Raw genomic sequence first — 11,573 nt, 5'->3', positions numbered from 1 at the left:
TTAGGGAGCCGCTGACCGCGTCAACAAATTTCAGACCATTCCAGACCGACCCAGACCTCTTTGCGCGGAGATTTACACTATCCCGGATATCGCTTCTTTCTCTTTCTTTCGTGGTGGCTGTGCAACATTCTTCCTCGAAGGGAAATCGGTCGGGTTGAAAACAACCCATCCACACAGCCATCAGACGTCAATCGCACTTCAATCTATTGAAAAAATGCCTCCTAAGTTCGATCCTAATGAGATCAAAATCAGTACGTGACATTATTCATTGTCCAGTGGAGAGTTGTGCACGAGTTTCCAAAGTAGTAAACAAAGCGTATTTTGTCTTTTTTTTTTGTCATATCTTGATCAGTTTACCTCAGAGCCACTGGTGGTGAAGTTGGTGCAACATCAGCCCTCGCCCCAAAGATTGGACCTCTTGGTTTGGTAAGGAATAAAAAGTATTTTTTTCGTTAAGTTCAAGTAGAAATGCTTTTATGGGACATTGGATCGAATAACTTTGCAAATCAATTAAGTCTGCTGATTTTTGTCGAATCGTTGCTAAATAAAGATTAGTGAGCTGTCCCATGTGTAACAGTAATCCATTGTTTACAGTACGTTATTCTATGACTCAGATATTGTGCCGGGTACTTGCTTGTATTCGCCTGAAAACACCAAAACATGTACAGTGTTACACTGTTGCGACCCCCCCCCCCCCCCTCCCCCACTCCCTTGGAATGATGCTACTACAGGAAGGTAAAAAATGTAGTATCCTGAAATTTTTTCTAGACTCTTAAGTCCCAGAATCATCTTTTATACAATTTTTAAAAATTGTCACATTTGATCAGCTGTGATGTTATTTTTTAAAAATTATGTTGGCACCAAGAATTTCCAGTATAAGTAATTTTTGCACTTTTGTAACCAGTGCTACCATTATTCGTGACCTTTAGATTATACTTCAAGATATGACTTTGAATTTTTGGTTCTGAACGCATGCATCAGGTTGAAATTCTTTTCAAAATGCATAGGCGCAGATCTGAAAAAGTGTTAATCGTAGTAGCATTCTAAATGGAAGGTGGCCATTGTTTCAAAAATTCTTGTGACTAGGACCTTTTGTCCTTCTAACTTTTGCAAAATTTATTGCTAGAAAAAATTTTGACTTTTTGGGGCATGAATGAAGGAGGCAGCGTGGTTATGAGAGTAGAGTTTCATGCATTCTGTTCACAGGCTGGATTTGTAAGAGTGGTTGTAAATTCGATTCGATTCATTGATTGTTTTTTTCCCTAATCAATCATTTGAGCAATGTTCATTTTGTTTAAACTAGTCTCCCAAGAAAGTTGGAGATGACATTGCCAAGGCAACACAGGACTGGAAGGGTCTGCGTATAACTGTTCAGCTTACTATCCAGAACAGACAGGCTAAAGTGTCAGTTGTACCAAGTGCATCTTCGTTGATAATCAAAGCTCTAAAGGAACCTCCAAGAGATCGCAAAAAGGTTAAAAACAGTAAGTATTTCATCAGCCACGAGGAGGGGGTCTATTAATGGCTGGCCAGCGGGCCAAATTGAACGACTGCAAACACTCAGACTTTTGCCATGGCTTTGTCTGGCTGTGTTCATCTGCATACTTTCTCATATCAAAAGCATCAAAAGTGCCCAGCTGCCAAATGCTCATCAAAAATCAAGCAAAATCCCAATGAAACCCTTGCATGAGGGCTATTTTGATTCTTTATTGATGAATTTCATGCTAGGTTTTGGGAATTGTTTAGTCACATGGGCTGGGCCTTGTGTGACACTTTTTATCAATACATCACTATTATGTGGATAGCCACGATCAAAACAACTTTCAATATCATTATCTAGTGCATAGCAACATTCAAACCCAAGGCTGTTGCCTAACAGGAGCCCGGTAGCCTGGGGCTCCCAAAGAATAGCTGTGGGCTCCTTAATTTTTCACAGCAACGCCTTTCACTTCATATGTTGGGCTCCTAAGTTCTCAGCATTTAGCTTTGAGGGCCCCTTTAAAATTTTCTTAGGCAACAGCCTTGAAACCTCAAACAACTTTATCTGTTGTACATTCATTGCTTTTTAGAGTAGTGTCCAACCAATTTTTTTTTTTTTTACAGTCAAACATGATGGTAATTTGACCTTGGATCAAATCATTGAGATTGCCAAAACCATGCGGCCAAGGTCTATGGCTCGTAAGCTGGAGGGAACTGTTAAGGAGATTCTTGGAACGGCACAGTCTGTTGGATGCACAGTTGAGGGAGAACCACCTCATGATATCATCGACAAGATTAATGACAAGGAAATAGAGATCCCTGATGTAAGTGTGTGTTACACAAAAGTAGGTGAACCTCAGATTTTGATCTTGGTGTTCAAAGAGTTACAGTGTATGTTAAAATTCTTGAGGAGGAGCAAGGCCAAGGGCTTGAGCAAGGCCAAATGGTCAAGATTTTGTTGTCGAAAAGTGGAGATCTGCCATCCTACACTATATGCACACTTGAATTGTGGTTAGTCCCCCATTCAACTTCTTGGCTACTCTTGTAATGATTATTAGACAACTGTCTAATACTATAGTATTACTGGCATTCTTCCAGCCAGCAGGTGGGCATTGCAGTAACTTTGTTGCTAAGCTTAAGTGCATCATGCAGACCCTTGTATCCTTCAGTCAGCAGCACATAAAGAAATTAAATCTGGCCCATGCCAAAATAATATGCTCCCTCATATTTTCGTGTAACATGAATTGTACTGAAACCTGATGGTTGGCAGACTTGTTTAGAACTGGACAGAAGACGTTCTATACTTAGCTATAACAGAAATAATTTTTTCCTCTGGGTACATAACGCCGTGTGTTTTAATAACGAATGAGTATGAAGAAAATGAAGATTTTTTTAAAATTTCAGTGATCCAGTAATTATTTTGTTCTCTTTTTTCCCTTTAGGATGAATGACTCCTCTGCCTCAGGTTAAGCTGATCAGAAGGAAATAAAAAAATAAAGTTGCTTTATTGTTGCATACATTTTGTTTTGTAGTTGCTTTTGGGCTTTTATCAGAGGAGGTGGGGAAGAGGGCACAGAGTAATAAAATTTATGCAACATAACTGTTAAAAAAAATAATGGCTTTATGGGTAAAACAAGATTTGATTAAGAACGAATGAGGCCACAAAAATCCCAGTGAACTAGGGGTAGACCCACTGGCCAAAAGGGTAAAGAGTATCGTACAATTCCGACTGTATAGCAATGCAAGTTCATGTATTTGATACCTGTAGTGTTGAGTGCAAGAATGCAGATAAATGACCTACATGTATCTTACCTGGTGATCTTAAACATGAATGGGTCGAGCATGCAACTACCTTACATCAGTGTTTTCCTTTCAGTTTATGCACAATCAGCATATCATCTTCTCATGGATACATTGCATGACCATTGTCAACGATAAATAACTTATAACTGTTACATTGTGCATGAAAATGTCAAACACAAAGCATAAAAGCCTAGACAAAATAATGCTGACCCATTTCAGCTTGGAGACCTTAAAACGTAACTGAAATGTTGTAGTTAAAAACTAGATTCTAGCTTTTAGAATCTCTGTACGGTGGTCAATTTACATTATCAACTCCGTTGATAAACCAAATTTTTGTATACTACTTCCCCACCGACGCAGCACCACAGTTTCTTTAGAAATTACCCCTTCATTCATTGGGATGTTGTAGGTTTGATTCATTTTTTTTGTAGACTTAACCCATTGACTCCCATGGGTTCCCCATTGACTAGTAAAATCGTCTCGCGGTAGACTCACAGAGTAAAATACTACATCTAGCCTGTTTAAACGTCAAAGGGTTCACTCATTTCTGAAGCCACTAATACAGAACTGTGTGTGAGGCATGTAGTTCATTTCCATTCTTTGGCTAACCATGCAAACTCTAGCTCAAACGTCAATTACTGACAGATTCATTACTGGCATCAGCCACTTTAGAGGAACAAGACACATCCCACCCTTGTAATGAACCAATTTTAATCTGGACACTGTATTGTTTTGAGCAGTCTCCCAAGTGTCGCTGCAGATATGATTGGTGGCACTAAAAGGAGAAAGGGGCGAAAAAGAGTTTCATTGGACTTATGATTCTTAACGACAGCACCAAAGGATTATTCCCTTGTCTCCATGGACCAAAAGACATCTCTACCTAAGTTGTGATTTGTTTCCTTGAGGAAGACTTCCATACACAATAATGAAACATCGTTAATAAAGCTTTTTTATTACAGAGATTCATGACAAAAAGTATAATCGCTTCTATCGGCCAAGGTCCTTTTAATTCCCTCAAGGATAAGAAATGTGTAGTATCTTCGATAGGGTCCAGCAAACTTCAAAGCCAGAGCCTAACAACCATGTTCTTTCACTTCAGCCAATGTGTACAGTGTATCAGCTTAGAAAAATCTCTTTCATACAAATAATAACAGCCTTGTGCAATGCTGCAGGAAGCTAAGTGCAATGCTTTAGAAAGAAAAAAGTACTGTTGCTCATTACTCAATGTCCAATTATATTTTTTTCCTTTTTTCAATGATACAAAAAAACTTGACTACCACACCATATTGAATGTCATTGCATTACTTTCTTGTCTAAATCTTTCTTTTTACTGCACATGCTTCTCAGAGTTAGAACAAAACTGATAAGAAAATAGGTTTTTCACTGCCACATTTTCATCAGTCAGTGGAAAAAGCATTTTGTTTATAACTGTTGCAGTCTGGACATTGTAAGAATAGGCCACTTTTGATATATTACCAATAAAAGTTAGCTTGAAAAAGAGATTTAGAGGACAAAGACCAATTAAAAGGAAAGTGGATGATATGCTAATATCTTTCACTTAATTGCAACTTGTTCCTATTCGTTTTGTCCTCTCTGCCTCACTATCAAGCTGAATGTTGATACTTCGAAAATGGCCTATTGAGGTAGGTACCCTGTTAACTTCCTGCCATCTACACCTTGCAACAGTTTTTTACATGAGTCAGGAATCGTTTACTGCCATAAAAATAATATGACAAGAAAATCCAAGCTAAAAAGCAAAGTCCTTAGTTGTAAATACAGCCCTTCCTTTTAGAAGTACTGTACATTTGTGTTATGAGTATGAAAAATGTCAAAAACATTTCAAAAGACTTATCACGGAGTGGTTTTCAAGTTTTAAATTTTTCTTGCAGCAGAGTGCAATGCTGCTTCTTACTGTTTTTACAACTACTTACAACAGAAGCCTCTGTGCAATGCAACTGCAAATGATCAAACTACAAGGACATGCATCCATATTCTTGGTTTGCATCTGTGTGATGAGATGGCCAGTTGGTGTAAAAATCAATAGAAAATCGCCCCACAAGTTTTCTATAATAATAGATTCAAATTCCCATAAGACATTTTAATGCATTGTTCTGTTCACAAACATGGCCACTGTGATCTCAGATGCAAACCATCAATACCATCAATTACCTTACTTAAGTGAAGACCTTTCTTGTTTCTCTGGATTGATCAATGCCTGTTTTAACACAAACTTTTAAAAGATCCCCTTTTGAGTTGCAAGATCGTAGCACCAACAAAGAATCAGAAGAAATTTTGAACATTTTAGAAACTGGCCTCTCAGTAACTTCTTGTAATGTGTTTGATTGGGTGTAACAAAAACTTAACTTCCAGTTTCAAAACTATCTTGCAAGAAACCCAAAATCATTTTTTAGCATAAGAGATTTTCATGGCATGAGATGGTGTTATTCTGAAACCCTGTAAAGCTTCTTTAGCTGTTCCAGATTGAACTTCATTCTCGAACTCCACAAAGGCAATATCTGAACGGCCAGGTACCAAACGAACCTCTTTGAATCCAGGAAATCTGTAGCAAGGAAGGACAAAAACACCATCATTAAATTGTAACATCATGCAATAAGATCTTTACACCACTCATTAACATGACCAAGAGCCTGGATATGATGATGACAAAGGGAAACAGATGCAAATCGATTCAATACAGCATTTAGTGGACTTCCGAAATCCTTGGTATTCCAAAATATTCCAGCGACTATCTACATGTAGCTTCTCTAACAAACAAATGGCAGCCATTTTGATATAGCAAACTACTGAACCCTTTGGGAATTGAATTCCATTCCTACATTCCATTTGAACAGTTCTATCAGTCTTATTATTGCATCTGAAAACCACGAATGTAACTGAGAACAGAAAGGTCACCCAATTCTCATTGGTAATGCTGAAAGAATAATTGCATACAGGGTGTTGTTACAGTAATCAACTAATTATCAATGAACAGTACTGGTTGAATAACATGGACAGCATCAGCTCCGTAGTCTCATTGGGCAGGTTTGTAAGGAACAGAATACTGTTGGGCAACTCTGGTACAACCACAGCAGGTTGAACTGCAGCTGGAATGACTGAAAGAAAGCACACAAAATGTAAATTAAATGAATGTTTCTTCACCACAGTAATCACAGAATGTCTGTTGAAATAGTCTATAATTCAGACTTTAAAAATCAACGGACTATGAATCATAGATTCAGAGGCCAACAAAAGCAGTCTTGAATTTAAACTGAGAACTCAGTAAAAAACAAGTTCAAAAAAAAAATTAGCAATACAAACCATTGACTTAACATCACCTGCCATCACAAACCTTAACAAATTTAAAGTACCAAGTCCCCAATTAATTTGTTCAGTCAAGTCACCTTTGCCTTGAAGCAAGCTCACTTAGCTAAGCAAGTTGACAAGGCATAGCCGAGTTTGCACCTATTAGTAAGCAAGTTGACTGTTTTTCACTCAGGCTCCTTACAAACCAGTTTTACAGAATTCATTTGAATGAACAAAGCTGCTTGAAAGTTACCATTTTGTGCAACTGGGGCCATTGCAGGCTGAGCCACTGCTGCAGGTGCAGACTGGGTAGTAGGCTGGCGCTTGGCTGGTTTAGCTGCAAGTGATAAAAAAACATGCAATGAATTTAAGTGGTGCCACATGTCTTGGCTTCTTGGTTCCACTAGCCCTTATGGTTATTCTAAGCAGCCAGTACTCTAATTTACTTAGATAACACCATTTTATTGTAATCAATACGCAGGCAAGAATAGAGTACAAATAAAGTTTCTTCTTCTTCTGTATTGATCTAAGATTTTTGTCATGGTGCAAACAAAGTACTTAAAACAGCTTGCCTATAGGTGGCATGAAGTAGCTCAAAAGTCTTTTCAACTAGACCAAAAAATTCAAAGCATAGGATAAATTTCATCTACATGTATGTATGAAAATGATAACTTATTGTAATCAATGACACAATAAAGTAATGTATTAGCTGAAGATAGTACGGCCAAGACATGATGGCACAGAACTTCAAACATAAGAGGCTATAGGTAGCCTACACTTTGTTCAAAGGAATTTTAGCCGATTGCCTCTAAAATTTACAGTATTTCAATGATTTTTTTATGTTACAATATCTTGGTCAACATCCAGTTAAATTCCGAAGTCCAAAGTCCACATTCTGTGACTAAACATGGTTAAGTGCAATCGTAGAATTTACGTGGAAAGCTTATGAAACTTTTGTCCACTTGCCAATCAGGCTAGTAAAGGTCAAAATCCAGTAGCCCTGGGATATCGGACCTGAATTTCTTCGCATGCTGCTTTGTCTTGCATTGAACACACACCTTGCTCTGGAGCTTTTCGCTTTTCCCTGGGCTTCTTTTCACGTTGAATGTATGTTCCTTCCAGTTTAGATACGGCATCAGACTTGCTTTTCGCATATTGTATTCTCTGGAGTTCACAGAATAAATAATACTAATGATTTAGATTTTTAAACAAAGCAGTAGCTTAACATTTGTGAAATGCAATTGATAAGCATTTAACTTGATTTAAGACTACCCACTCAGTTATCTGCAGATGAAAGGCCACCCTGCTATCAGAGCCTCTTTTTGTCTTTTTCTTTACCAAGGAGGAGAAAAGGAGGCTTCATAATCACTTAATTCAAGTCTCAACGTTATTTAGCCAAGCACGAGTGCTCTACTAATTTGGAAGACTACAAATCAACTGAAATCAGAACAAATCAAGTCAAATGCAGGTTTTTGAGAAGAGGGAAAAACCAGAGTACCCAGGAAAAAAACCTCTTGGAGCAGAGCCATATATGGTGTCGATTCTGAAAATCTATCCCGGGCCACAATGGTGAAAGGAGAGTGCTCTCACCACTGCGCCAGTCCTGCTTGTGAACTGTGTCAAATTTAAGGCCAGCGCAGCCCAAACTTCTGGACTAATCAATCTTCCTTTTCTTTCGTCAAACTGGTTTTTCCATTGCAAGCATCCATTAAGTGATAAAACCGGTCGTTATGATTGAGCCCGCTATACCATAAAAAAATCAAGAAGGCAGCGAGATCTGCTTGAAGCCAAGCATTTAGGCTTGGGGTCGAAACTGTATTCTGGCAACATACAAATGCATGCTCAATAAAGATCTTACTCAATTCATGTAGACTCTTTCTTGAGAACGCCAAAATCAAGCAAGCAAAAGAAAGACTCCGCTAACAGGGTGCCGAAAGGCAAGATCTTTTTAAAACATGTTCTCAAAACAGTGCCACTGCAAGAAATGGCTTGGCACATTTTATAACAGTGATTTGTACTGCATGCAAAATATACATGTATTGCTTTTACTGTTCCACTAAGAACTACACAAAAGCATATATATATACATACCCAGTCAGTTGATGCTGTTATTTGTGGGAATAGACGTTTACTTACCATTGGTTTATCATAAAATGGGAAGCCTTGCATAGAACGTAGTGCATTCGTGGCACTTGTTAAGTCTCTAAACACTACAAACGCCTGACCTCTCATTTTGAGGGTCTTGAGTGCTACAATGTCTAAAATAGGCCCAAACTGTGAAAAGATCGCGTACAAAGACTTCTTCAATTCTAGAAGATAAAGAGAAAACCATGAATTACTCATCAGCATAAGTAAATGGGAAATACACTGTTGGAAAAGACTTGTCATTTCAACAAGCTGTTTGTGTAATACACAGCTGTCGATCAAAATATTATGTTGAGTCTAGCAAGTCTAAATAACTTCTATAAATTCGCCAAGAAGCTATATGAGGAACTTACCTTCTTTCTTGACCTTCTCGTTAAGGTTATTGATGTAGATAGTTTGGTTCGGTGGATTTTCCATCGTCGTACGCTGTTGTATCTGAGAACTGTTTACAGTCAACAAATGCGCGTTGACTATGCTGTCAACTGAGTCGACAAAATATCTCGCACTCCTTAGTTTGCGACAGAGAGCTAAAAGATTGTAGTAAAAAGGTAAATCGGGGACTAAACGTAATGGAATGCAACAGCTTGCAGTCTTGATGGTCTGAATTAAAAGAGATTTACGCAGATTTCCAAATGATCGTTCTCTAAATCAGCATGGTCGATGGATAGAAAACGTTCCACGCGCACTTTCCTTATGTCCTATTATGTAAAAACACATGAAGTATAAACTGGTACCCAGTCTTCTTCGCTGTAATAATTCAGTCCTAAACAAAAGTCATCATTTCGAGGCTCTAGGGAACAAATAAAAATTTTATTCGCCCGAGCCTCTCGAGATGGTGCCTTTTGTTCAAGACTGAATTTCAATATATCGAAAGTGGGCTATTGCCTTCGTTGGATAGTAATGAACTATTTTGCGCACAAACGGGAAACATGATTTATTAAAGGGCGCACTAGCCTGTGAAATTTTTGTACGCGATTCAGTTACAGCTTTTGGGCAAAAACGATTTCATTTGTCAACGAATTGTTGGGGGAAAGGACGTTAGAGAAAGCAGAATTGTTGACAGAAAAAAAGGGAAGGTTCTCTTGGGGGCTGTTTACATGATACCGGGGCGACTTTCGCACCGACGCGAGTTCACTCCGGTTCCCTCTCTTAGTTCTGTATTTCTTTACATGATACCACCAAAAACTCTCATGCTGGGGCGACTCACACCGGCGCGAGTTCACCCCAGTTGCTGCACCGGGGCGAAAATTTCGTTCCGGCGCGAAATCTCGCAACGGTATCATGTAAACTAGGAATGACCACTCGTTCCGGTGTGAAATCGACCTCCTTGAGGGCTGTAGACTGCTCACAGTCCCTTCTGAGTTACTCGAACCGCCCACTTTGGTCACGCAAGCGAGCCGCTTTAATCACCATTCTCCCCTCGTCGGCTTGCTTGCGTGACCAAAGCGGGCGGAAGGGACTGCCGACTAACTCAGAGAAGGGACTGCGAGCACTCTATGTGGGGCTGGAACGAATAGCGCACGCGTGCTTTTCCTCAATTTGCAATTTGGTTTCACGCCTGTATTTTATCAACAAGTGGTGTCCCTTCATGTGAACACAATACGAATTCACCTGGTCATCACATAAACGCGGTACGAAATAAAAAAGTCACCCCCGTGTGAAATTCACGCCGGTGCGAGTTTTCTCATGTATGGCACCCACTTATAATTAGGACCCTACTATATGATGTTGAATCATGAACCCCAACTGAGAGTATGTAGAAGTCATTTGCCTTGTGAGCTATTTTTCTCACTATTTGTCTTTAATTTTGGTTTTTAGTAAAAAAGCTTAGCGATGAAAGAAATGTATATTTGAAGAGCGAGTTTTAGACGGAAGAACTGAGTGATCCTCGCACAATTTAAGCAATTGTCACTTAATAAAACACCAGAAAATTTCAGGCAGGATTCGAAGCTATCATGACCTCTACGATGCCGTTGCAATGCTCTACCAACTGAACTATGAAGCCACACAGTTGGGAACAGGTCAATTCGTTGGGCTCATGTGTTCCCGTGAAGGGACTGATGAATGAAAGAAACGTACATTCGAAGTGCGAGTTTTAGACGAAAGCGTAAGTGAACACATGAGCCCAACGAAACTGACCTGCTCCCAACTGTGTGGCTTCATATAGCTTAGTTGGTAGAGCATTACACTTGCATTGCAGAGGTCATGTTGGATTCAAATCTCGTTGAAGCCGCCTGAAATTTTTAGGTGTTTATAAAGTCACATTTGCTTAAATCTTGGAGTTGAGTGCGAGGATCACTCAGTTCTTTCGTCTACAGATTAGCGATAGAAGACGACGTTTCAAAGTCATCTTAATTTCATTTTCAAATCATTCATATTATTAACGATCGTTTGAATGGAAATTGAAATTAATTATTTGTGTTGTTCGTCAGCCAATGAATCAGTCTACGAGAATCCCAATTTCGCGCCAATGGAGTCTGATTGAGTGTTTAATTTCAACCAGGCTCCACTCGCGCGGAAGTGTTCACATAAAACTCCTTACCGCGCGCTTACAGATTTGGTCACCTTTGTATGAAGTTCATCTGCGTGGTGGTCATCGAGTTCCATAATTGGACTATTTTATTCAAAATTATGATTCTGGTTCCCTGGGGCTCAGTGTAATTCTTTTGGCCGGCATCGAAAATAATTACCTTTCTGAGAATTCAAACGACAACAGTGACTGCGATGCGAACTTTATTAAAGATTTCATGGCAAAATCTGGAACTTTAAATTTTTTTTCATAAGGAGTTAATAAAGCAGGTTTTTTTTATTGGAGAGCGATTGGTTGCTCTTTCAGGATCACA

At 39.0% G+C, this 11,573-nt stretch overlaps 3 protein-coding genes across 3 annotated transcripts in view; 1 reads left to right on the top strand and 2 right to left on the bottom strand.

Annotated features, from left to right (window-relative positions):
* Window positions 1–87: 87 nt before the first annotated feature.
* LOC137980612 (large ribosomal subunit protein uL11-like) lies at window positions 88–2,996 on the top strand. Its single transcript, XM_068828069.1, has 5 exons — window positions 88–251; window positions 353–426; window positions 1,304–1,484; window positions 2,104–2,303; window positions 2,922–2,996. Exons 1-5 carry the CDS (start codon window positions 215–217, stop codon window positions 2,928–2,930), a joined length of 501 nt encoding a protein of 166 aa, XP_068684170.1. The 5' UTR covers window positions 88–214; the 3' UTR covers window positions 2,931–2,996.
* Window positions 2,997–4,214: 1,218 nt separating this feature from the next.
* On the bottom strand, window positions 4,215–9,437 carry LOC138006412 (U1 small nuclear ribonucleoprotein A-like). Its single transcript, XM_068852719.1, has 6 exons — window positions 9,084–9,437; window positions 8,722–8,894; window positions 7,644–7,749; window positions 6,839–6,922; window positions 6,278–6,395; window positions 4,215–5,842 (listed from the first exon to the last, which is right to left on the bottom strand). The coding sequence occupies exons 1-6, from the start codon at window positions 9,145–9,147 to the stop codon at window positions 5,683–5,685; spliced, it is 705 nt and encodes a 234-aa protein (XP_068708820.1). The 5' UTR covers window positions 9,148–9,437; the 3' UTR covers window positions 4,215–5,682.
* A 2,011-nt stretch (window positions 9,438–11,448) lies between these two features.
* The window catches only part of LOC137980606 (collectin-12-like), a 12,493-nt gene continuing 12,368 nt past the window's right edge, over window positions 11,449–11,573 (bottom strand). Inside the window, exon 6 of the mRNA XM_068828061.1 lies at window positions 11,449–11,573. This exon is cut by the window's right edge and continues 1,071 nt beyond it. The gene's annotated coding sequence lies outside the window, so the exon portion shown is untranslated.

Source organism: Montipora foliosa, chromosome 1 (assembly GCF_036669935.1).
Source record: "Montipora foliosa isolate CH-2021 chromosome 1, ASM3666993v2, whole genome shotgun sequence".
NCBI lineage: Eukaryota > Metazoa > Cnidaria > Anthozoa > Scleractinia > Acroporidae > Montipora > Montipora foliosa.
The sequence above is the reverse complement of the archived record's forward strand: the minus strand, read 5'-3'. Positions and strand labels throughout refer to the sequence as shown.

Bases quoted from the DNA above. Each gene is read 5' to 3' on its own strand.
- LOC138006412 (XM_068852719.1), bottom strand. From the start codon at position 9,147: ATGGAAAATCCACCGAACCAAACTATCTACATCAATAACCTTAACGAG. The intron at 7,750-8,721 runs GTAAGTAAACGT...TGTGAACTCCAG, and splicing joins CATTTTATGATAAACCAATG to AGAATACAATATGCGAAAAG. The intron at 6,923-7,643 runs GTGTGTGTTCAA...TATCACTTGCAG, and splicing joins GCGAAAAGCTCCAGAGCAAG to CTAAACCAGCCAAGCGCCAG.
- LOC137980612 (XM_068828069.1), top strand. From the start codon at position 215: ATGCCTCCTAAGTTCGATCCTAATGAGATCAAAATCA. The intron at 252-352 runs GTACGTGACATT...TATCTTGATCAG, and splicing joins TCCTAATGAGATCAAAATCA to TTTACCTCAGAGCCACTGGT. The intron at 1,485-2,103 runs GTAAGTATTTCA...TTTTTTTTACAG, and splicing joins TCGCAAAAAGGTTAAAAACA to TCAAACATGATGGTAATTTG.